Source organism: Mirounga angustirostris, unplaced genomic scaffold (genome assembly GCF_029215605.1).
Source record: "Mirounga angustirostris isolate CCGP_5_RB_7025 unplaced genomic scaffold, mMirAng1.0.hap1 SCAF_14, whole genome shotgun sequence".
Taxonomy (NCBI): domain Eukaryota; kingdom Metazoa; phylum Chordata; class Mammalia; order Carnivora; family Phocidae; genus Mirounga; species Mirounga angustirostris.
In genome coordinates this window covers 48707352-48732907 of record NW_026991722.1, presented here as the reverse complement: position 1 = coordinate 48732907, position 25556 = coordinate 48707352, and the positions used below count along the sequence as shown (strand labels likewise).

The 25556-nt window shown below is 38.2% G+C and overlaps 3 protein-coding genes across 6 annotated transcripts in view; 1 reads left to right on the top strand and 2 right to left on the bottom strand.

The window, feature by feature from the left end:
* ABHD3 (abhydrolase domain containing 3, phospholipase) overlaps positions 1–7400 on the bottom strand; it is a 66369-nt gene extending 58969 nt beyond the window's left edge. For 2 of the 3 annotated variants that reach the window (XM_045886944.3, XM_045886945.3), the window contains exon 1: positions 7266–7400. Coding sequence is in view for 1 of the 3 variants with exons in the window: in XM_064577847.1 (XP_064433917.1) it covers positions 6872–6916 (45 nt within the window). In the remaining 2 variants the exon portion in view is untranslated. Of the gene's footprint in view, positions 1–6871; positions 6965–7265 lie in introns of those variants that run through there. The other variant, XM_064577847.1, reaches the window with a different exon arrangement.
* Positions 7401–7652: 252 nt separating this feature from the next.
* The window catches only part of MIB1 (MIB E3 ubiquitin protein ligase 1), a 132531-nt gene continuing 114627 nt past the window's right edge, over positions 7653–25556 (top strand). For both annotated transcript variants that reach the window (XM_045886943.3, XM_064577845.1), the window contains exon 1: positions 7653–8145. In XM_045886943.3, the coding sequence (XP_045742899.1) occupies positions 7917–8145 (229 nt within the window). In that variant the 5' untranslated portion in view covers positions 7653–7916. The remainder of the gene's footprint in view (positions 8146–25556) is intronic.
* Positions 17027–18461, bottom strand: LOC123852711 (translation machinery-associated protein 16). The gene has a single exon (XM_045886946.3). It carries the CDS (start codon positions 18396–18398, stop codon positions 17787–17789), a length of 612 nt encoding a protein of 203 aa, XP_045742902.1. The 5' UTR covers positions 18399–18461; the 3' UTR covers positions 17027–17786.

Below are 25556 nucleotides of genomic sequence, written 5' to 3'. Positions count from 1 at the left end.
GTGTGTGTGTGTGTGTGTGTTTGTGTAAAGGGATTTATTATAAGGATTTGTCTCACACAATTATGGGGAAGTCCTGAGATCTTCAGTTGGCAAGCTAGAGACCCAAGAGAAGTGATGTGTAAGTTTGAGTCCAAAGGCCTGAAAACCAGGAGACCTGATATAAGTTCTACTCTGAAAGCACATAGACTCAAGACCTAAGAAGATGCTGAGTCCAAAGGCCAGAAAAACAAAATAAAACAATGTTCCAGCTCTAGTAGTAGGGCAAGATGAGCTCTCTCTTTTTCAGACTTTGTGTTTTATTTAGGTCTTCAATTGACTGGATGAGGCCCACCAACATTAGGAAGAGCAATCAGCTTTACTCATTTTACGTATTCAAATGTTAATCTCATCCAGAAACATCCTTACAAGATACACCCAGAATAATGTTTGATCAAATGTCTGGCACTCTGTAGCCTAGTCACAATTAACTATTAGACTACAACAACCCAATAAGGTAAGGGCTGAGAATGAAGTCCTTCGGAATGAAGATTTGGACCACCTGCCAGGTATGGGACTCTAATCAGTTGACGTGCTGGCTGAGGGAAAAGTAAATATGGGCCTTGTATTGGAAAGAGGGAGTTATAAATATCAACTATGGCCTTATAAGCAGTAACAGAAATGAGCACATTACAGCTATGCTTATTTTCTTCCTTTTTTTGTGTGTTAGTTTTCTAGGAGAGCTGTAAGCAATTACCACAAATTTGGTGGATTAAAACAACTGAAATCCTTTCACCATTCTGGAGGCTAGAAATCCAAAATCAAGGTGTTGGCAGAGCCATGCTTTCTCTTTGAAGGCTCCAGGGAAGAATTCTTCCTTGTTTCTTTCCTGTTCTGGTGCGTGCTGGCAATCCTTGGCATTCTTGTCTTAGAAGGCATCACTCCAATCTTGGCCTTCTTTATCACATGGCCTTCTCCTAATGTCTGTGCATTCATATCTCCTTCTCCCTTCTCTTTTAAAGACACCACTCTTTTCCATTATGACCTCATCTTAACTTGGTTATATCTACAAAGATTCTTCTTCAAAATAAGGTCAAATTCACAGGTATCAGGAGTTAGGACTTCAACATATCCTTTTGGAGAACATAATCCAACATGTAACACTTTTTAAATATAAAATCAATTGTACGTATGTTATGTGTAAGTATAATGTTACATATAAAATCATTTCTCCTTTCCCTTTCTCCTACTATTTTATATACAGAGTGTTTAAATCTTCTCTCTTTTTTCTTGGTCAGTCTAGCAAATCATCTGTCAATTTTGTTGATGGTTGTTAACTTTAATGTAGATTATAGGGCATCCAGGAGGGATTATGGCTGAACCACAAGTGGAATTAATATTTTCCAGATATATATAGTAATGAATAGGACTTTGTGCCTTCTCTTTTTGGGGGAGAGAGGTGAAGGTATCTTCATTTTAAGTGACATAATTGCAACCTCCTAGGCAGATGTGTAATGTTATTTCTTTGTTATATGAAGTTTAAATATGGCAGAACAGTGAGAATGGTGCTGATTACCCAAAAGCGTAGAAGATTCCTGTCATTTGTGGGAGACTAATGAGAGACCAACTGATGCGAGGAGAAGCCATTTTTTGTCTCCTGATTCTGTTGGAGCTTCCTGCAGCTCCTGGGTGCCTACTCAGGCAGGGCAATTCCCGAGGCTGTGGCAGTAAAGCGTGCCCTGCACTCATGGAGCTCTGACTTTGGCAGTGGTAATGACAGTGGCCAGCAACACTGGGTAGCCAGTCTCCTGCAGCTTCAGCATGAGTATGGGCTCTTGGTTTATTGTAAAACAACAGGAGTTCCAACATCAGCAGCTCAAGGACACAGTGATTATGGGTCCTAGGTAACATCATTGCCTCTTTTTCTCGTTTAGTCCTGGTGGGTTGGCGAGGGCAGGTAGTGTTTCCCCATAGTTATTAATCTGTCTTTGCTTCTGCAGCCTGATACTTTTGCAAACAATTTGCTGTATTAAATTTCTTCTGTTGGAATATGTGGAGTGATTTATGTTTTCCTAAGTGGATACGGATATACTTTTCTTCTTGGGTGCACAGCTAGGCTACATTTTTCCTCCCCTTCAATTAGATGTGGTTGAATTCTAGATGATGGGATGTAACAAAGTAATATATGCCATTTTGGCACCAAGACTTTTGAGAAGTGAGTATGCCCCCCTTTATACTCTTTCCTGCTTCCTTCAGCTATAAATAGATAACCTTAGAGGGATCATGGAACAGCATGAGTCTCTGAATCCCCATGTGGAGGAAAGTGTTAAACTATTACATGAATGGAAAATAAAACTTAATTGTATTAGAGTCTTTGTAAGTTTTGGGTCTATTTTTGGGTTATAGCAGATAGCGTTACTCTAACTAATATAGTTACTGTCCAAATATATCTTTATAAATTGTAAAGCAGCCAGAAATTCATTCACAATAGTAAGAATAGTAGGTGAATAACAAAACCACTTTATTTCTGGGGCAAGGATTTATTTATTTTACCTTACTTATGATTAGAATAAAAATCTTACTAGTTTTGAATGACCCGAAATGTTTCTGAACAAATGCGCAGATAAACAAACGTATGTGCAAAATAACTGGGTTCTAAATGTGACAGACACATATATGATACGGTGATCTCCAAAGTGGGGTGTGTCTACTTTGCAGAATGCCAATTTAAACATCTAAGGATACAGGAGATGATCTATTGGAGTAAGGTAAGAAAGGATGCAAATTTTCCCATATATTTTGTATCTTATCTTTTACAGGCATACCTTGTTTTAGTGCACTTTGTTTTATTATGGTCACAGACATCGCTTTTTTTTTTTTTTTTTTTAACAAATTGAAGGTTTGTGGCAACCTCTGTGCTGGGCAAGTCCATTGGTGCCATTTTTCCGACATCATTTGCTCACTTCATGTCTCTGTGTCACATTTTGGTACCTCTCACAATATTTCAAATTTTTTTCATCATTATTTTATTTGTTATGGTGATCTGTGATCAGTGACCTTTGACGTTACCACACAGACCATACCCACAGAGATATTGAACTTAATTGATAAATGTTGTGTCTGCTCTGATTGCTCCACTGACCAGCTGTTCCTTCATTTCTCTCCCCCTACTAGGTGCCTCCCTAGTCTTTGAGACACAACAATAGTGAAAGTGGACCAATTAATAACCCTACAGTGACCTCGAAGTGTTCAAGTGAAAGGAAAAGTCACACATCTCTCACTTTAAATCAAAAGCTAGAAATGATTCACCTTAGTGAGGAAGGCATGTTGAAAGCTGAGACAGGTTGAGAGCTAGGCTTTTTTCACTAGTTAGCCAAGTTGTGAATGCAAAGGAAAAGTTTATGAAGGAAATTAAATGTGCTCAATCAGTGAACACACAAATGATAAAAAAATGAAACAGCTTTATTGCTGATATGGAGAAAGTTTGAATGGTCTGGATAGAAGATCAAACCAGCCACAACATTCCCTTAAGCCGAAGCCTAATCCTGAACAAAGTCTTGACTCTTCAATTCTGGGAAGGCTGAGAGAGGTGAGGAAGCTGCAGGAGAAAAGTCTGAAGCTAGCAGAGGGTGGTTCATGAGGTTTAAGGAAAGAAGCCATCTGCATGCCATCAAAATGCAAGGTAAAGCAGCAAGTACAGTTGTAGAAGCTGCAGCAAGTGATCCAGAAGATCTTGGTAAGATCATTACTGAAGGTGGCTACACTAAACAACAGTGTTTCAATATAGACAAACGGCCTTCTATTGGAAGAAGACGCTATCCAGACTTTTCACAGCTAGAGGAGCAGTCAATGCCCAGCTTCAAAGCTTTTAAGGACAGGCTGAGTGTCTTGTTAGGGGCTACTGCAGCTGGTGACTTTAAGTTGAAGCCAAAGTCGTTGACCATTCTGAAAATCCTAGGGCTCTGAAGAATTATGCTAAATCTATTCTGCTATGCTCTATAAAAGGAACAACAAAGCCTGGATGACAGCACATCTGTTTACAATATGGTTTACTGAATATGAAGGTACTGTTGAGATCTGCTCAGGAAAAAAAAAAATTCCTTTCAAAATATTACTGCTTATTGAGAGGAATGACTCTAATTTTGAAATAACTTCCCCTGTGGGTAAAATGCTATCAAACAGCATTGCATGCTACAGAGCCATTGTTTGTGAAATGGAAGAGTCAACAGATGCAGAAAACTTCATTGTTGTCTTAAGAAATTGCCACAGCCATCTGAACCTTCTGCAACCACTACGCTGATCAATCAGCAGCTATCAATGTAGAGGCAAGACCTTCCACCAGCAAGATTACAACTCCCTGAAAGTTCAGATGATGGTTAGCATTTTTTTTTTTTTTAGCAATAAAGTACTTTTTAAATTAGGGTATGTACATTTTTTAAGACAATGCTATCGCACACTTAATAGCCTACAGTGTAGTGTAAACATAATTTTTATATATATGAGGAAACCAAAAAATTCATTGACTCACTTTATTGCAATACTTGCTTAATTTGGTAGTCTGGAACTAAACTTACAATATCCCTGAGGTATGCCTATAATTTTGATTTTTTTTTTTTTAAGATTTTATTTATTTATTTGAGAGAGAAAGAATGAGAGACAGAGAGTGTGAGAGGGAAGAGGATCATAGGGAGAAGAGGACTCCCTGCGCTGAGCAGGGAGCCTGATGTGGGACTTGATCCTGGGACTCCAGGATCATGACCTGAGCTGAAGGCAGTCGCTTAACCAACTGAGCTACCCAGGCGTCCCTATAATTTTGATTTTTGAGTATATTTTATTACATCTATAACATGGTAGTACACATAATTTGTGCACAAATAACTACATACATTGAAAGTACATGTTTAAAAATATTGGACATGTTCAATGAAAGTACATGCTCAAAAATATATTGGAAGTACATGTTCAAAAATTTTGTACTGAAAGGATGTATAATCGAAATCACTTAAGAGACCACTGGCAAACTGTATTTAGTAGTCTTGAAATAGTGTTAGCAACATGGTTATAAAGTCACAATATATTTAATAAAGGGATGATGGATAGGAGAGTGTTTAATATAAAGAAATACATACAGTATTAGATTGATTATAGTCTAAGCCGTATGTCTTAACTTCCTCTGTAACCCTGGACAAGTTGCTACTTAATTAGTCCTGACCTCATTTTCTTTTTATCAAATATGGGGATTGGGCTAATTTGAGGTTTCATACTTATGCTCACTTATACTCCAGAGGTTTTGAATAGTTCTTGTAGAGCCCCTGCAAAGATAGGAGGAAGGAAAGACTACAGGCAGGCTATAGTCTTGCTATATTGCTTCACTATCTAGCTCCCTTTATTGATCAAATGTACAGGATAAGAACAGAGGGTCTGTGGGGTGGCTAGGGAGAAAAGAAAAGAAAACCACTGGGCTAGATAATTTCTTCGGATCCCTTTTCATTTTAAGGGCAAATAAAATTCAAAGTTATTTTAACTCATCTTTGGTATCAAAAACAAAAGCCTTTCTAAATATTAGATTATGTCTTAGTATAAAACTCCTGGGTGAGCTAAATTCAATTAAATATGTGGAAAGTCATTATTAGTATGCTGTGCTTGATGTAAAATGTAAGGTTGCACTATGATGAATTGGCCTTTACTTGAATCAACTTACTTTACAAAGTCAATCATAAGTATAACTTGTGTAGTAGCTATATATTTTTTTCCAAAATCTTTTTTTTTTTTGAAGTAGGTTCCACACCCAATGTGGAGCCCAATGCGCGGCTTTAACTCATGACCCCCCAGATCAAGACCTGAGCTGAGATCAAGAGTTGGGCACTTAACCAAATGAGTCACTCAAGTGCCCCTCCAAAATCTTTTTATCAACTTTATCAACTTATTAATTCTTTTTATCAACTTATTAATTCAATTGATTGGTTATCATGAAAGGAAGGAAACCAGAAAAGATCCCAGAGAGAGGAGGAAGAGTTGGCAGAGCAGGAATACTAATAGTGCCCTTAATTGAATAGCTGCAATTGAGTTGCTCTGGCAATAGCACTTTTAAAATTTCTGGGGTGAAAATATTTTGAAACAGACTAGAAAGTTGGCTGGCCTATTCTGAACAAATATTTTAAATCTTGTTTAGTCTCTCAAATTAGCTCTATTTGGTCTTTGGGATTCCATATTGGTATTTTCCTCAGTTTTATTTACATGAAAAGAATATTTTAATTATTTTACTACATAATAATTAATTGGTCACATTTTACACCTCCTTTCTTTCCACTTGATTATTGTCTTTCCACTGGGTTATTTGATTCTGTGGGAGTATTCTGCTCCTGTGAGTCTCAGGAAAAGTAACAGTTCATGTTTAACAATGCCTCCACGCTGGGCTGAAAAACAATGGTTTTAAATCCTACACACCATAATGTCATGTAAGTAACGGCAGCCAGAAACCACTCTTACAGTCCTCTTATTTTCCTTTCAAGGTTGTCTTTTGCATTTAAGGGCTGAATCACGTCTAGGGTGGAGGGGGTTATCAATGGGCAAGGTACATGTAAACTCTCTCAGGAGCTTGTACTGTTTGGTCTACTTAGCACCCTGACTCCGCAGGAAGGCAAGGCACACCTTTCAAAGGACTTTGCACGTAGCTCACACTCAACGCCATTCCACTCAGCTAAAAAATACATCCCTAATCACCCACTCCCGTTTGACATGTTTGCAATTTACACATACAAAAATACACGTCGCCCTTAATCTGTGCTATAATTTGTCCTACTTCCGATCCCGTTAAAAAAGGAGACTAAAACAACACGGAATCCCAAATTCACACTGTACACCTAGGTACACTAGAACTTAAAGAAAGACTGACCTCATCGTAACTACCTGGTTTCAGTGCCCGCGGCGTCGTCCCCATCCTCCTCTAGATTTCCTCCAGCCCCACCTCCGGGCCAGTGGGACTGATTTCTTGCCCCGCCCCTTTTCTCACAGCCAATGGGGCGCGCCGCACCACCCGAAGGCCACAACCCCATTGAGCCGCCCCTCTAGCGTCTCAGGCTCGGGCTGGCCGTCACCCCCCTCCTCCTCCGTGGTTTCCGGGCCGGGCGCATGCGCACTCTTCTCGGGCCCTGGAGAGACGCTTAGGGATCGATTTTCTTCTCCTTTCTTTCTCCAGTCGCGCGACTCTCCAAAACCCTTTCCGCCCTACTGTTGCTGGGGCCCCCCCCCCCCCCCCGCCCGCTAGTCAGAGAAGGTGCTGCTCCAACCTTGAGAGCGTCAGTATCCGGATGTGGAGCCGCTCTCGCCCGGCGGGCACTCTGTGGCGGGGCGGAGCGCGGCGGCGTGCGCGGGGGCAGAGAGAAGGGGGCCCGTGGGCCCGGGCGCTTGCCGGACGCCGGGAGGTACCACCGCTGCCCACGGGGGAGGAGACGGCGCCGGCAGTCGGGCGCCCACCCCGGAGCGAGGGGCTAGGGGAGAAAAAAGGCCGGCAGTTAAGCTTGCTCCCCGTCGCCCTCGCCGTCTCCCCCGGGCCAGCCTCCCCCGGCCCCCTGCGCTCCCCGCGCTCCCGGCCGGGGGAGAGCGTGGTTTCCTGGCGGCCGTCGCTGTAGCCCGGCCGGGGAGCCCGGAGGAAGCGGGGGAGTCCCCGCCCACGGCCCCCTCCCCTCTGCCCGCCCGCCGCCGCCGCCTCTGAGCCGCTGCGGTCCGGCCTCCAGTCCGAGCCGGGGGCGCGGCGGCGGCGGCGACGGCTGGAGAGTGGTTGTGGGCTTAGCGGGGACCGCGCCGCCGCCCCCGTGAGTTATTCCCACGTCCCCCGGGGCTCGCTGCCGCTCCCGCCGGCGCCGAGAGTCCGGCCCGGGCCCAACTCCCTCACGGGCCCCCCGGCGGCGGCAGCGGCGGAGCCCACCGCCCGGGCCCCGATGAGTAACTCCCGGAATAACCGGGTGATGGTGGAAGGGGTCGGGGCCCGGGTAGTGCGCGGCCCGGACTGGAAGTGGGGGAAGCAGGACGGCGGCGAGGGCCATGTGGGCACGGTCCGGAGCTTCGAGAGCCCCGAAGAGGTGGTGGTGGTGTGGGACAACGGCACTGCTGCCAACTACCGCTGCTCTGGGGCCTACGACCTGCGCATCCTAGACAGCGCGCCGACGGGTAAGTCTTGGCCCCCCTGGCCTGGGCCTGCGCGCGTGCGGGAAAGGGGCGAGGCCGGGTGGGCGTCTGACTGTCTGGGAGAAGCCCGCGGTGGGAAGGGAGAGAGCCAAAGAGATTTTAGGTTCAGTACATGGTAAACAAAAACTTGCAGAAAAGACCCCGCTACCCCACGGGAAATGATGGCAGCACCGTCACCGGGATGCTTTCAAGCCTGGGAGGCACAAAGCACCGGGAACACAACAGACTGTTCCCCTCCTCCTCCTCTAGGGAAAGGGTCTGGAGAGGCCTGTCTAATAAGCCATTGAAATTAATCAGCCACCGAGTGATAACTGTCTGAAGAGAGGCTTGCCTAGCCATATGGTGTTTAGCTGTCGGGTTACAATTGCCGAGGGGCCTCTGGTAGCTCGGATTTGTTGAGATACCATGTATGTATGTATGTATGTATTGCCTCCTGTAACACATAAAAAGACTTGGGAGTTCAGTAGCTGAATGTTAATTGAGACCTTGTAGAATGATTTTTCATCTAAATTGTTTCATTACCAATAGAGGGAAAAAGAGTCTAAGCTGTTGAACCATTTCCTTGTGTTAAATACTTTTTCCAAGTGGATTAGACACTGATTTTTTTGTCGGTAATATCCCATCTCGTATGTAAGGTTATATCAGAGACTTATCCATTCATGCACAATGAGTCAAAGTCCTTGATTCACAAATTTCAGGGATCTGTTTGTTATTGACTCTAGAATTTTTATGTAATGTGTTAAACTGAAGGCTTGTGCTCATAAAATAAAGATCTAACACTATTTTGTTGATTATTTTAATCAAAAACATTTTTACAGATTTGTCTATGATACTCTAGTAGAAAGTAGTTCAAATTTAAAATTTGTTACTTTTCAGGATGCATAAATAAGCTACTTTTAAAAAATTGAGGTATCATTGACATATACTAGTTTTCTGTGTACAAGATGGTTTGATATATATATTGCAAAACGATCATCACAATAAGTCTAGTTAGTATCCATCATCATACATAGTGAATAAAATTTTTTTAAGATTTACTGTCTTAGCAACTTTCAAATATGCAACACAGTGTTATTAATTGTAGTCACCATGCTGTACATTACATTCCATGACATTTATTTTATAACTGGAAGTTTGTGCCTTTTGACACCCTTCACCTGTTTTGCTTACTCCCTCCTCTGGCAACCACCAATCTGTTCTTTGTATCCATGACCTTTTTTTTAAGATTCCATGTATAAATGAGATCGTATGGTATATGTCTTTCTCTGTTTTATTACACTTGGCACAGTGTTCTCGAGATCCATCCATGTTGTTGCAAATGGCAGGATTTAATTCTTTTTTTTATGGTTGAGTCATATTCCATTGTGTGTATATATATAGCACATTTTCTTTATCCATTCATCCATCAGTGGACTTTTAGGTCGTTTCCTTGTCTTGGCTATTGTAAATAATGCTGCAGTGAACATGAGGATGCATATATGTTTTTGAATTAGTGTTTTCATTTCTTTGGGTAGATACCCAGAAGTATTTCTGGATCCTATGGTAGTTCTGTTTTTAATCTTTTGAGGCACCTCCATACTGTTTCCCTATTGGCTATACCAATTTACGTTCCCACCAACAGTAAACATCCTTGGTTTTGTCTACATACTTGCCAATCTTTGCTATTTCTTGTCTTTTGATAGTAGCTGTTCTAGCAAGTGTGAGGTGATATCTCATTGTGGCTTTGATTTGCATTTTTATGATGATTAGTGATGTTGAACATTTTTTCATGTGTCTGTTGACCATCGGTATATCTTCGTTGAAAAAATATTCAAATTCTCAGTCCATTTTTTAATCAGATTGGTGTTTCTGCTGTTGAATTGTATGAGTTCTTTATGTGTTTTAGATTATTAATCCCTTATATGTATTATTTGCAAGTATTTTCTCCCATTCAGTAAGTTGCGCTTTGATTTTGTTGATGGTTTCCTTTGCTGTGCAGTGACTTTTTAGTTTGATGTAGTCCCACTTGTTTATTTTTGCTTTTGTTGCTTTTGCTTTTGGTGTCAAGTCCAAAAAAATCATTGCCAAAATCATTGTTAAAGAGCTTACTGCCAATGTTTTCTTCTAGGAGTTTTATGGTTTCAGATCTTAATTTTAAAGTCTTTAATACATTTTGAGTTAATTCATAAATAAGCTATTTCTTTTTTTTTTTTAATTTTTTTTTTTTTAAGATTTTATTTACTTGTGAGAGAGAGAATGAGAGACAAAGAGCATGAGAGGGAGGAGGGTCAGAGGGAGAAGCAGACTCCCTGCAGAGCAGGGAGCCCGATGCGGGACTCGATCCTGGGACTCCAGAATCATGACCTGAGCCGAAGGCAGTCGCTTAACCAACTGAGCCACCCAGGCGCCCCATAAATAAGCTATTTCTAAGGCTTGATGATTGAGTTTGACAAAGCTTACCAAATCTGAAATGGGTTCCTATTTGTTACTGGCAGCAACAAAAAGGAAACTAACACAAGTCGACTCAGTTTTCTTTTGAACCGATAATTCATAAAATTGTGTTTCTTAGCTGGTTATTTAGACATTGAGAAAGATGTATATGCATGCCCAAAAGAAAAGATTCAACAGTACAAAAAGGGACAGCTATTGTTATCAGTTTCTTGGGTATTCTTACATACTCTATTTATTGCAAGCATATTTGTTAATATACTGTAAATCCACTACCTTTTTAAAGCACAAATGGTAATAAACTATACTCTCTTCTGCACTTTTGTTTCTTTCACTTAATAGTACATATCGGGAATTGTTCCAGGTTAGCACATTAGGTCTACTTTTTTCTTTCATAACTGCATAATATTCCAGTGACTGGATGTCATAATATATTTAACCAGTGCTTTCTTTCTTTTTTTTTTTTTTTGAAGATTTTATTTATTTATTTGACAGAGAGAGAGAGACAGCGAGAGAGGGAACACAAGCAGGGGGAGCGGGAGAGGGAGAAGCAGACTCCCCGCTGAGCAGGGAGCCCGATGCGGGGCTCGATCCCAGGACCCCGGGATCATGACCTGAACTGAAGGCAGACGCTTAATGACTGAGCCACCCAGGCGCCCCCAACCAGTGCTTTCTTGATGAGCATTATATTGTTTCAGGTCTTCTTCTTTTTTTTTTTTTAAATTTTATTTATTTATTTGAGAGAGAGAGTGAAAGAGAGCATGGGCAGGGTGAAGGGCAGAGGGAGAAGCAGACTCCCTTTTGAGCAGGGAGCCCGATGTGGGACACGATCCCAAGACTCCGAGATCATGACCTGAGCGGAAGGCAGACACTTAACTGACTGAGCCACCCAGGTGCCCCGGTGCTTCAGGTCTTCTTATTTACAATGATGTAGTGAATAAATCCTATGCATATGTGCTGAGTACTTATGTTGTGGAATTGCTGCATCAAGGGGTACACATATTTAACATTTTGATAGATACTGACTAATTGCTGTCCAAAGACATTTTACGACGCTACACTCTGACATTTTACACGGAATGAGGCACATACCTGTTTCTGCAGACTCTTTAAATTTTATCTTGCTAGCTCAAGCTAAAGTTTGACCATAACTCAATAATTTGAAGTCATCTTGGTACCAGTAATTGCAGGTTTATGAGGAAATTTAAATATCTTTCTGGGTAAAGTGTAACAAATCCTATACTACAGCAATTTTTGAAGGGATATTAATGTTGTCTGTGTGCTTTATGGTGTGAAGTATATCTATCATAAATAGTTTCATTATCTTATATAAAAGCACATGTTTTTAGAGGTAATTGTTTTAAAATCTCAGTTTAATTTACAAGATGATTTTACACATTTAATTTGTTGTGTGTAATAATTCATCTTGTTCATCTGAATCTTTTAGCAGACATTTTAAAAGCATTTCTAGATGCAGGGTAGCTAGTCTTCTTATGCAGTGCTGTTGAAATGTATTTTAATTTCTATGATTTACTATCTTCAGTATTTTTTTTTTCCTTAAAGGATTGAACAAATCACAAGCTCTTAGATATGGTTTTACCCCAGGAGTATACTACTACTTTCAGTTTTCTCTTTTTTCTTTAAAATATTTGATAATTGATGTCTATTGGTACTTTATTATATTCTCAAGATTTATTAAATATTATATTTATTATATATAGTACTTGATATTTGTTTACATAATAGTTAAAATAAAAATAAATTTAACCTTTTTGAAATAATTTCAGGTTTACAAAAATTACAAAACTAGTAAAAAGAGTTTCCTTTTGCCCCTTGCTCATCTTCAAGTATTAATATCTTACAAAGTATAATTATTGAAACCAGAAAAATAACATTAGTACAATACTATTAACTAATCTACAGACCTTATTCAAATTTCGCCAGTTGGCCCACTTATGTCCTTTTTTGGGTCCAGGATCCAATCTAGGTTCTCCATTACTATTGCATATAGTAATTGAGCTGCATGTGAGGCTGTCAAATTCTCCAGCTCCAGATTGTCTGTCTTTACTCTTTACTGGTATTATTTTTTTTACTTTATCAGGGTTCTTAATCTTTTACATTTTCTTTGTTGTAAAGAGCAGCTCAAAGTTCCAGTCATCCTACACTGTTGAAGCCAAGCTCTGACCTTGGGAGAAGATATGACATTGTCATATCTACTTATTGGTATTATTTTTTTTACTTTATCAGGGTTCTTAATCTTTTACATTTCCTTTGTTCTAAAGAGCAGCTCAAAGTTCCAGTCATCCTACAGTGTTGAAGCCAAGCTCTGACCTTGGGAGAAGATATGACATTGTCATATCTACTTAACTATCAGATCTTACCCAATATTCAAATTACTGAAATCTTACCTCATCTGTAAAGCTTCTTTTGTTTAATGAGAAAACTCGATCTATTAATATTTGCTTGTAAGTGTATGGTTAGGAGCAACATAGGTAATTACATTACCAGTTGTGGGAGAAAATTTTCATTTAGAAGTTAGAAGCCAGCTAGCTGGCTTTTTCCTTTATGTATGAGATAAATGGATTAGATCATTTTATTTTATTATTTTTATTTATTTATTTTTTTTTAAAGTTTTTTTATTTATTTATTTGAGAGAGAGAGAATGAGAGAGAGAGCACATGAGAGGGGGGAGGGTCAGAGGGAGAAGCAGACTCCCTGCCGAGCAGGGAGCCCGATGTGGGACTAGATCCTGGGACTCCAGGATCATGACCTGAGCCGAAGGCAGTCGCTTAACCAGCTGAGCCACCCAGGCGCCCGATTAGATCATTTTAAATACAAATTTTCTTCTAGCTTTGAAGATTTGATTTGATGTTAATAGTAAAGAGCCTAATAACTATTCATACAGCTAACTCAGAGCTAACCTGGAAATACAAATTAAAGAAAGGTATCTTTCACCCCAGTCAGAGTGACAAAAATTAAAAGTCTAAAAATGGTATGTATTGATAAAGAATATAGAGAAATCAGAACTCTCAGGTTATTGGTGGGACAGTAAATTGATACAACCACTTTAAGAAGCGATATGGCAATCTTGTAAACTTTACAGTGCACATATTCTGCAACTAAGAAAATCTTCCAAGTGTATATCCATGAGATCCTCAGGCACAAATCCATAAAAAGGTATGTATAAAGAAATTCATTGCAGTATTGTTTATAAAAGCAATAATTTGATAACTACTAAAAGTATTTATTTATTTATTTTTTAAAAGATTTTATTTATTTGAGAGAGAGAGAGAGAGAATGAGAGAGGGAGAACACATGAGAGGGGATAGGGTCAGAGGGCAAAGCAGACTCCCTGCTGAGCAGGAATCCCGATTCGGGACTCTATCCAGGGACTCCAGGATCATGACCTGAGCTGAAGGCAGTCGCCCAACCAACTGAGCCATCCAGGTGCCCTAAAAGTATTTATGTAGAGTAATTTATATGTCATGTTACATGAGTCTCATACAATAAAATATTAGCAGTTAAGGTGAAAGAAGTAGTGTATATTTACCAAATATTTGTTAAGTAAAAAAGTAGGTTTCAAAAAGATATTGTAGATCATACAGTGCTTTTTATGTAAATTTTAAATACTGAAAAATTATGGAAAAATATATATAGAAAAAGGATAAACACCTAGACTGAAAGGATCTAACCATCAGGGTGGTATTTTGGTATTTTCCTTCTCATCAGAATATTCTTTTTTTAAAAAATGAGAGCAATAGGATTTTTCGAAAATCTTAGTTTAATATGTTAGTAAATCAAGTCTGATTCTAAATTGAGTTTGTTTCCATTCTTGATTTTGCTAGATGCTGTAGCTTTTAGGAGACCTCACAAAGACAGATAATTGATCCAAAGGGAAGAAGTACATTTCTGAGTATGTTATGCTGGTTATTAAGCTCTTGTGTCTTGGCTTCATACCCACTCTGTATTCTACCTTGTGAGGCTGAGGTGGGACTCTGCATTTTCTTTTCTTTTTTTTTTTTTTTTAAGATTTTATTTATTTATTTTGACACAGAGAGAGAGAGACAACAAGAGAGGGAACACAAGCAGGAGGAGTGAGAGAAGGAAAAGCAGGCTTCCCGCCAAGCAGAGAGCCCAGACGTGGGGCGCAATCCCATCATGACCTGAGCTGAAGGCAGATGCTTAACAACTGAGCCATCCAGGCGCCCCTGCATTTTCTTTTTTGCCAGCTGGATCCTAATTGGTTCTGCCAATAGGGGATCCTCAAAGGAGACTGGAAGGCTGGAGTGAGAGAAAGGACTTGCTCTTTTCTGTTTTGCTTGCTTCCTTTTGGTATCATCTTATCCATGAGGATTTCAGTATCAGTATTTGATTCCAGTTTACTTAGTTCCAGTATAACAAGAAATATCCTCAGTGTGCCCCCACTCACTGATAACCAGCATCAGCCTGTCACGACCCTTTCATTAAGGTCTGGATCCTAGCCCTATGGAACCCTTTTTTTAAGCCTCTTATATTTTAGTAATCTCATTTTTTTTTCATTGTTTCCCCATTTCTAGAAGTGGTGCATTGGTGTAGTTTCTGTCTCCTGACTGGACCCTAACTAATACAGTTTATTAAATCTTAATCTTATTTTTCTATTCCATTACCAGTTAAGTAAAATTTTTATTGAAACTTAGTAATTTTCCATCTTTGCTGATGCTAATCATTTCTTATGTATGAATTGGAAGGTGTTTCACTTTTATATTTTGAATCAATGAATTCTGAATTTACTGAATTTAAAATGAAGTAAAATATTTTCTTTCAAGGATATTAATATGAAAATTTATTGGTGATACACATCATTTTGGTATTAAAGACCATATAACGATGGAAACATCTCCAAATACAGTTTTCATCTTGCTTACTGTAGTTTCTTTTGGGTAGCACTTACGTTCTCACATCATCTCTACCCTGGGACACATTAAATGGGTATAATTAAAAAATCTTATAAGGAGCATACCACTAACCCCTGCTTTTCATCCCAGAAAATGTATGCAGTTTTGAAACATTTATTTTTCATTTATTTTGTAAGTGAATAATATGGAACTCATTCTTAATTTTGCCTCTTAAGCACTTTTTCTCAAGATAACCAACATGTTGTTTTGTGTCATTAGCATGCATTCCACAAATCCACTTAATTAGGAACAAAAAAGCTGCAGCATGTCTTAATGTGCCAGAGGTGAGCCGCAGTGTTGGGCCCTGGTGCTCTCAGTCTCTCACTCACCTTCAGTACACCTGTGTTCCCTGTGTGATGTGTGAGTTTTTGTATAGGCCCACTGATAGTGCTAGTGTCAGCTGACTAATTTACATTTAGTAAAACTTAATATCATTCTTAGATTTTTAGAAAAATAATAAATATAAAAGTAAAAGTTTCAGTGAAAGTCCACAACCCCTTTTTTTAGAATGCTTGGGACCAAGTTTATACTTTTTGATTTTAGAACTATAATATGGTATGTTTGCAACACAGTATAAAACACCCACTTTGAAGTCCACAGCAGCACCATGTAATCAAATAAATTAATATTTCTGCCGGGAAGCATATGAATAATTATACTAAGGGGGATAATAAAGACTACGTACTATATATAGCCTTTTGTTTGTTCAGATCAGGGTTTATCACTAAGTGAGTTTGCTGCTAACTTACAAAAACACTTAGAGTTTGTAATTATTGATAAGACATTGTGGACTTCCATTTTCTCTTGCATTTCAAAGGATCACGTTCTGTATCTCCTGAGTTGTACACCTCACTTTGGAAACCACTGCTCTGAGTCACCTAGCAGGAACGTAGGCATTTTAAGTACCTATAAGAAAATGGCTTTTTTTTTTTTTTTTAAGGAATATTCCTTCTTATCTTTTTTTTTTTTTTTTTTTTAGATTTTACTTATTTATTTGAGAGGGAGAGAGAACGAGAGAAAGACCACAAGCAGGGGGAGCAATAGAGGGAGAGGGAGAAGCAGACTCCCCGCTGAGCAGGGAGCCTGGCGCGGGGCTCCATCCCAGGACCATGAGATCAGGACCTGAGCTGAAGGCAGCCGCTTAACCAGCTGAGCCACTCAGGTGCCCCTCCTCCTTAACCTCTTTAAACCCATTTCTTTTTTTTTTTTTTTTTTTATGAAAATAAATTTTATTCTTAATTTTCAGTAATAAAAAAGCTGTAACATTTTAAATAAATTGTTAATAAGACAGTTGATATCTAGTTAACCTCTTATAGCATTAATGTTTTGTATTTCTTTTCTTGAAAATACTCAAATATATTCGCATTGTATTCTTTAGAAAATAGCCTAAAAGATAATTGCCTTTTACGAGTTCTACGAAGAACATTCTAACACATCCATGTCTTTCATGATACTTGAAATACTGAGTTATATGTCATTTAGCCTATCTCTTAGAAGAATAAATAACACAAATAACACAATTGCAATAACTGATTCTCTAATCATTAGTTGTTTCCACAAATAAAACCTATCATTTTTCATAAGAAAGCAGAAAATAATACAGAAACAGAGTTACCTGAAATCATTTATCCCCTCGATCAAAAGATAACAGATTAAGTGTGGGAGGCCAACATCATGAAAATAGACCCCAGTTTTTTACTTTACCATTTAACTCTGGCTTAAAGATAATAAAAATAACATACAATCTATCAGTGTATATTTATTCCCTATCACATTTTCCTTATTTTACAAGGAAAGAAAATAGGTGTTATGTTTAAGAGGAAGGTTAGTGAAACACTATTACTGAAAGCCAATTTAGCTATCATCACTGCTCAAGAAGTATCCATAGGACCCTTACAGCAAACACGTTGCTATACAAGCCCCAGACTGTGAGATCAGGTGATCCGAGGTAAACATGAGGAAGAAAATCAAAACCTTTCTGTCCTCATTCATATCACTCCCCCTGCCCGGGAAATTCAGATTAAATGGATCTTAGATTGTGCTTTTATTTCACTATATCTATTTTAGCAACTGAATGTAAACGAAAAGCAACATTCATTTTTAAATGAAAATCGTAACACTGTTTTTGAAACTGCAAATGGGATTCCATGATGCAAGAAGTTTCATAGCAAATTCTTGTATCTGGACAGTTATTTACCATAATCAGGTCAAAGAGAACTTGAAGCTCTCCAATTATTTGCTTTCACGGCAAGCAAAGGACAATTAGGCCACTGCTGTCATTTCCTCATCTGAATCACTTGATTCATCTTTTAGTTCCAGTTCCCCTAAATCTTTGTCTACAGCCGTAACAGTTTTTTTCTTCCACTTCTTGGGGACTGCATCATTAGCACAAATTTTTCTCATTTTAATGTTTGGCAATTTCTTCAGATCGAAATCCCATTCCCTAAAAGTTCTCAGATTACCTGCATTTACAATGTCTGGAATCTCAAGGCCATATCCTTCATACTGTTGTCGCTCACGCTCCATTGTCTGCTTGATGACTGTCTCCCGGGAATAGTGCCGCCTTCCCTGCCTGTCTCTGATGCTGTTATGTAATTCAATCTGCTCTAGTTCACTGCTGAATCGATTTAAATACCTTTCAATTAATTCACAAGCATCTCTCTTTGAATATCCTACTTTTTGGGGATCAAGGTGACTTTGAAACCACTGCAGTTTTTCACCAATAAGGTTGAGACGCAATGCCTTTTCATTCTTCAATTTTTCCTTTTTTTCTTGTTTGTGGGCCTCTCTTGTAATTTGAGCTGCTTTTCTACTATATGGATGGATGACTTTTTTTTCCCGTCCTACAAGTTTTCCCTTTAGGGCTTTAGGCATGGTGACGTCCTCACGGCCCTGCAGGACCTCGGCAGCCCAGATGAGGGAAACACCAACAACCGCTTCAGCCTAAACCCATTTCTTTACTCACATTTTCGTATGTCCCCACATTTAGCTTGACTTTTTTACCATCATGTCTGGATTACAGTGATAGAACATTTCCTCCGTTGGACCTAGGAACATAGTAACAATTTTCATTTTTTTAAAATTAAAATATAGTTGACATACAAGGTTATATTAGTTGCAGGTGTACAACAGTGATAAAGCAATTCTGTCATTACTCAGTGCTCACCATTGTGAATGTAGTTATTATCTCTTCCCAAAGTTATTACTGTATTATTGACTATATTCCCTGCATTATACTTTTCATCTCTGTGAGTTATTTACTTTATTTATTTGTTTATTTTTAAAAATTTTATTATGTTAGTCACCATACAATGAGTTATTTACTTTATAACTGGAAGTTTGTACCTCTTAAACCCCTTACCCTATTTTGCCTATTCCCCTACACCTCTCCCTTTTGGCAACCGCTAGTTTGTTCTGTATGTTTATGAGCCTCTTACCCTTATTTGTTGTTGTTTTTTGTTTTTTTAATTTTTTTTTTTTTTTTTTTTTTTTAGGTTTCACGTATAAATGAAATCATGTGATACTTGTCTTTCCCTGACTAGATCCATCCATGTTGTTGTGAATGGCAAGATTTCATTCTTTTTTATGTCTGAGTAATTTTCCATTGTATATATATACCACATCATTATCCATTCGTCAGTAGACATGTAAGTTGCTTCTGTAGCTTGGCTATTGTAAATAATGCTGCAGTAAACATCAGGGTGCATATATCTTCTTGAATTTGTGCTTTCATTTTCTTTGGGTAATACCCAGCAGTGGAATTACTGGATCATATGATAGTTCTATTTTTAATTTTTTGAGGAACCTCCATACTGTTTTCCATACTGGTTGTACTAGGTTACATTCCCACCAGCAGTGCATGAGCGTTCCCTTTTCATCACATCCTTTCCAGAACTTACTATTTTTTTTTTTTTGATACTAGCCATTCTGACTGGTGTGAGGTGATATCTCACTGTTGGTTTGATTTGCATTTCTGGATGAATAGTGATGCTGAGCATCTTTTCATGTGTCTGTTGGCCATCTGTATGCCTTCTTTTGAAAAATGTCTATTCAGGGGCGCCTGGGTGGCTCAGTCATTAAGCGTCTGCCTTCGGCTCAGATCATGATCCCAGGGTCCTGGGATCGAGCCCCGCATCGGGCTCCCTGCTCAGCGGGAAGCCTGCTTCTCCCTCTCCCACTCCCCCTGCTTGTGTTCCCTCTCTCGCTGTGTCTCTCTCTGTCAAATAAATAATCTTAAAAAAAAAAAAAGAAAGAAAAATGTCTATTCAGGTCTTCTGCCTATTTTTAAATTGGATTGTTTTTGATGTTAAGTTGTATGTGTTCTTTATATATTTTGGATATTAACCCTTTATCAGATATATCATTTATAAATATCTTTTTCCGTTCAGTAGGTTGCCCTTTTGTTTTGTTGATGGTTTCCTTTGCTGGAAAAGCCTTTTAGTTTGATCTAGTCCCAATATTTATTTTTGCTTATGTTTCCTTTGCCTGGGAAGACACATCCAGAAAAATGTTGCTAAAGTAAAGCCCATGTCCAAGAGATTACTACCTATTTTTTTTTTTCACAAGTTCTATGATTTGGGGTCTTATATATAGGTCTTTAATCTAGTTTGAGTTTATTTTCATGTATGGTGTAATAAGTTGTCTGGTTTCATTCTTTTGCATGTATCTGTCTAGTTTTTCCAACACCCATTTATTGAAGAGACTGTCTTTTTCCCATTTTATATTCTTGCCTCTTTTGTTGTAGATTAATTGACTATATAAGCATGGGTTTATTTCTGGATTCTCTGTTCCATTGATCAGTGTCTATTTTCATGCCACTACCATACTGTTTTGATTACTGTTAACTTTGTACTATAGCCTAAAATCTGGGATTATGATATCTTCAGCTTTCTTTCTTCCTCCTCAAGATTGCTTTGGCTATTTGGGATCTTTCATGGTTCCATACAATTTTAGGATTATTTGTTTTACTTCTGTGAAGAATGCTGTTGGTATTTTGGTAAGGATTGCATTAAATCTGGGGATTACTTTAGGTATTATGGACATTTTAACAATATTAATTCTTCCAGTCTATGAGCACAGTGTTTCTTTCTCTTTCTGTTGTCTTCAATTTCTTTCAACAGTATCTTCCAGTTTTTAGGGTACAGGTCTTTCACCTCCTTGGTTGAATTTATTTGAAGGTGTTTTATTCCTTTTGATACAATTGTAAACGGGATTGTTTTCTGAATTTCTCTTTCTGCTACTTCATTATTAGTGTTATTAGTGCAACGGATTTCTGTATATTAATTTTGCATCCTGCAACTTTACTGAATTCATTTATTAGTCCTGATAGTTTTTTGATGGCATTTTTAGGGTTTCCTACATATGGTATGTCATCTGTAAATAATGACAAATTCCTTACCAATTTGGATGCCTTTTATTTCTATTTCTTGTCTGATGGTGGCGGTTAGGACTTTCAGTACTGTGTTGAATAAAGATGGTGAGAGTGGACATTTTTGTCTTGTTCCTGATCTTAGAGTATTGAATATGATGTTAGTTATGGTTTTATTGTATAGGACCTTTATTTATTTATTTATTTATTTAAAAAGATTTTATTTATTTATTTGACAGAGAGTGAGAGAGTACAAGCAGGGAGAGGGAGAAGCAGGCTCCCCAACGAGCAGGGAGTCCTACATGGGGCTCAATCTCAGAACCCTGGGATCACGACCTGAGCTGAAGGCAGACGCTAAACCAACTAAGCCACCCAGGCGCCCCATATGTGACCTTTTTTGTGTTGAGGTGTATTCCCTCTAAGCCCACTTTGTTGAGAGTTTTTATCAATTTTAACAGTTTTTATCTTTGTATGCCCATTGCTCTGTGTAAACAGGTTCTTGTGAAATAGTCTGGTATTTAAGTTATCTTTAAAACTTTGTTTTAGAGGGAAAATGGGTTCTGAATTCTATACAACTAGCTTATAAATGAATTGATAGAACACAACTAAGATAAGGTGATGTTTAACTTAGTGGAGGGAACAACAGCAGATAGTCCAGACATTCATTTATCATTTTGGAATACTTTTTTTTTTTTTAAGCACATTAACCTTTGTAGATAGTTGCATTGGTTAGAATTAGTTTGTATTCTATAAACACACTCATGATATGAGTATTTGGTTTTCTCCAGGGGTAGATTTATCTTCTTGATGATAATTTTGTTCCTAAAAAGGCAAGAAATGGGATGGAAACTTTTATATTAAAAAAAAATTATTACTTGATTTTTAAGAGTTTTGTAGGGCTGATGATAATAAATCATAACAGCTTGGAATTGTAATAGTTAAGATTATGGTGCCTTGCTCGCCCCATGAAGTAGTGGAAAATGCTCTAGCTTAGTAGGGAAATTAAAATTATTTGTTCATTCTAGATTTTATCAAGTAAGACTGTTAACTAGGGGAGTGGACTAATATTTCATGAGCTCCAGTCATGTATCAGGCACTATGCTAGTGTTTTATATACTTTTTCTCATTTAATCCTTATAAAAATGTTATTTGATAGCCTTTATTTTACTGATGAGAAAACTGGCTATGAGAAATGAACTAGCTTGCCCAAGATTTCACAAGTAATAAGTTGATGGTGGAGATTAAAATCTGGGTTTCTCAGGGCTCCTGGGTGGCTCAGTTGGTTAAGCATCTGCCTTTGGCTCAGGTCATGACCCCTGGGTCCTGGGATAGAGCCCCCATCAGGCTCCCTGCTCAGCGGGGAGTCTGCCTCTCCCGCTGCCCCCCCACCCCCCGCCCCGCTTGTGCTCTCTCATGTTGGCTCACTCTCTCAAATGAATAAATAAAATCTTAAAAGAAAAAAACTGGACTTGTCAGTCTTTTTTTTTCTTTTTCAACTTTATAACATTAATCTCTTTGAGCCATAGTTCTTTACCTGTAAACTGAAGTTGGAGTATATCAGGGTACACAGACATGTGTTTTTTTTTTTTTTTTAAGATTTTATTTATTTTTTAACAGACAGAGAAACAGCGAGAGAGGGAACACAAGCAGGGAGAGTGGGAGAGGGAGAAGCAGGCTTCCCGCCGAGCAGGGAGCCCGATGTGGGACTCGATCCCAGGACCCTGGGATCATGACCTGAGCCGAAGGCAGACGCTTAACGACTGAGCCACCCAGGCGCCCCAGACATGTGTTTTGCTTCTAAAATGAAATAGTGAATTTTTGGGGGGCGCCTGGTGGCTCAGTCGTTAAGTGTGTGCCTTCGGCTCAGGTCATGATCTCAGGGCCCTGGGGCCGGCTCCCTGCTCTGCGGGAAGCCTGCTTTTCCCTCTCCCACTCCCCTTGCTTGTGTTCCCTCTCTCTCTGTCAAATAAATAAATAAAATCTTAAAAAAAAAATAGTGAATTTTTATTGGTTAGCAGGAAAAAAAGTTATAAAATTCTTAATTTTGTTTGACCTCATTAACTTTCTATCCCTATGCAACAAATTCTAAAAATAAGCATACTACTAAAATTGCCAAGTGTATGCCTGTTTTGATAACTTGTTTCTTTTGTTTGGAATGTGTAGGGCATGATTGTATTTTTATTATGCAAACTTGTAATAGAGTAGTAGAGGATGCAAAAATAGATGAGAATAACTTGTCCAGTAGAAAAGATATGATGGAGTTGTAGATTTTGGGTGAGATGCCTTCAAAGACATTTTCTTAATGTATAATAACAGTTGGTTGTACTTGAAGAAGTGATGTTTCACTCTACAAAATTGTTGAATTAACTAAAAAGTAGATAATCTTTTCAATTTTTAAAGTGTATCTCTTTGAAATTTATTTGACTATTAGGACTTGATAACATAGTATTTTGAATCTAGTAGGTTGAATGGGGAACATGATGCCCTAGATACGTTGTTTTTCTTTAAATATGATCAGATGGAGAAAAAACCCTGGTGGAGCAAAGACCTTAGGAAGGCCAAGCTTTATAATCAGACCCACCTAGGTTTGAATTTGAGCATGCCACCTACTAATATGTGACTTCAGGTAGGTTACTTATCTGAGCCTCAATATCTTCATCTTTACATGGGGATCATAATGTCCAGCTTTTTTTTTTTTTTTTAAAGATTTTATTTATTTATTTGACAGAGAGAGACACAGCAAGAGAGGGGACACAAGCAGTGGGAGAGGGAGAAGCAGGTCTCCCGCGGAGCAGGGAGCCTGATGCAGAGCTCGATCCCAGGACCCTGGGATCATGACCTGAGCCGAAGGCAGACGCTTAACGACTGAGCCACCCAGGCGCCCGTAATGCCCAGCTTTTAGTATTGTTGGGAAGGTTAAATAAAGTGTGTATAAAGCACATTAGCTTGATGTGGTAATGTGTAGTGGCTAGTATTATTAATAATAACAATCTTATTTTCATTAATTTAGTATTTCTCAAGAGAAAGGAATGTGGAATATACCAACCAGCTGGCAGGTCACAAAGGCCTTACCCTCTTTAGGAATTTTAATTATTGTTGAGACAATTTCTAAACCAGTAAGTAGTTTGAAGGTTCAGGGAGAGTAAGATGCATACTACAGTTGGTTTAATCCTCTTTAATTTCTGTATTACTTTTTGTCACATTGATTTGGGGTTAAAGTTGAATGAATCCCTAAATCAGAAATATGATTTCTTGTTTGGTTGAATGACATCAACAGTTAAGCCACAATAAGTAATTACATTTAAGTACTGGCTAATGACTTGTAAATTATTATTTTTTTTATGTTAGGTGAAATCTTTCAATTAGGGCACAAATTTAGAGGATTAACTAGGTGTCATATTAGTCTATTAGGATTTTTTTACCTTAAAAAGTGTTTTAAAATTTATCACTTAACATATAAGATATCCAAATAGATTAATGAGTAATAAATACTTGTAAACCCATCTAGAAACAAATGCCCTGTGTACTTCTATCCAATTTCATTCCCTTCCCTCCTCTCCTAAGGTAACCATTATCCAGAAATTTGTTATTTTAATGTTTTTTTTTTACATTTGTGTTACATTTTTATGTACCTGTAAACAATATATAGTACTTTATTTGCAACATTATGTATTCTTAGATAATTAAAAAAATTTAGCATTATGGTTGAAGGATTCATTCAAATTGAGTTGTGTGAGTATTGAGCATTAATTTTAGGTATTCCATTCTATACCTAATACATGTTTCCATTCTTTTTTTAGTGAACAATTATATTGTTGACTTTTTTCTTTTGCTGTTCCACGAAGTGATAATTTAGGTATTCTTGTTACATGTTGAAGTGCCTTGTAGAGTGCACTGCTTGTAGTAAGAATGCTAGTTTTCTCTTTCAGTCATCTTTTCTAACTAGAAATTTAACATTTTACTTAAATAAATGAGTGCTTTGTGATTTTGAGCTCTTTTCATTGGCTGTCTTAAGAACTGTGATCATTGATCTTGACCAGCATGTTTAATTGTTCTCATAAAATTTTCCAACAAAAAGACTAAGCTCTGTAAATTCTCTAAGTTTTTGAATTTAGGCGAGATGCCATTAAAATGTAGAGCAGATGGTCATTTGAGTATTGGTAGAATGAGTCAAAAGCTATCATCAGGTGGTTCATTTAATGGTGGCAGATGTCTTCATAAAGCGTAGCAAAGGAAAAGAGCATTAAGTCTCTAGAATAATATGGTAATCTATAGGAAGGAGAAAAAGGACTAATAGGTTTAGTTAGGGAATTAAGTTTTATGAAATGAACATTTTAAGGAATAACATTTGCCAAAGCTAAGGTTTATACTGGGAGGGAATGGTTTTAGATGAGAATGAATTGGGTGGATGTCATAGGGGAAACAAATAAGCTCCTGAAGTAAGAGATCAGTAAAATGTTGGTCTTGTTTATTAAATAGCCTTTCTCCTTTTTGTGTTTTCTTTAAATACCAACTTTTGTTTTAAAGTCAATTGATTGCATTCTCATTAAAAATTCTGTAGTGCTCATTTTGATGGTGGAATAGGTTGCTTTGTTTACTTTTTCCAATTCTCAGCCTTAGTCTGTTTCACAGCTGTTCAGTAGCTTTGTTGGCATTTGAACTGT

Excerpts from the sequence above, each read along its gene's own strand:
- LOC123852711 (XM_045886946.3), bottom strand. The coding sequence starts at position 18,398 with ATGCCTAAAGCCCTAAAGGGAAAACTTGTAGGACGGGAAAAAAAAGTC.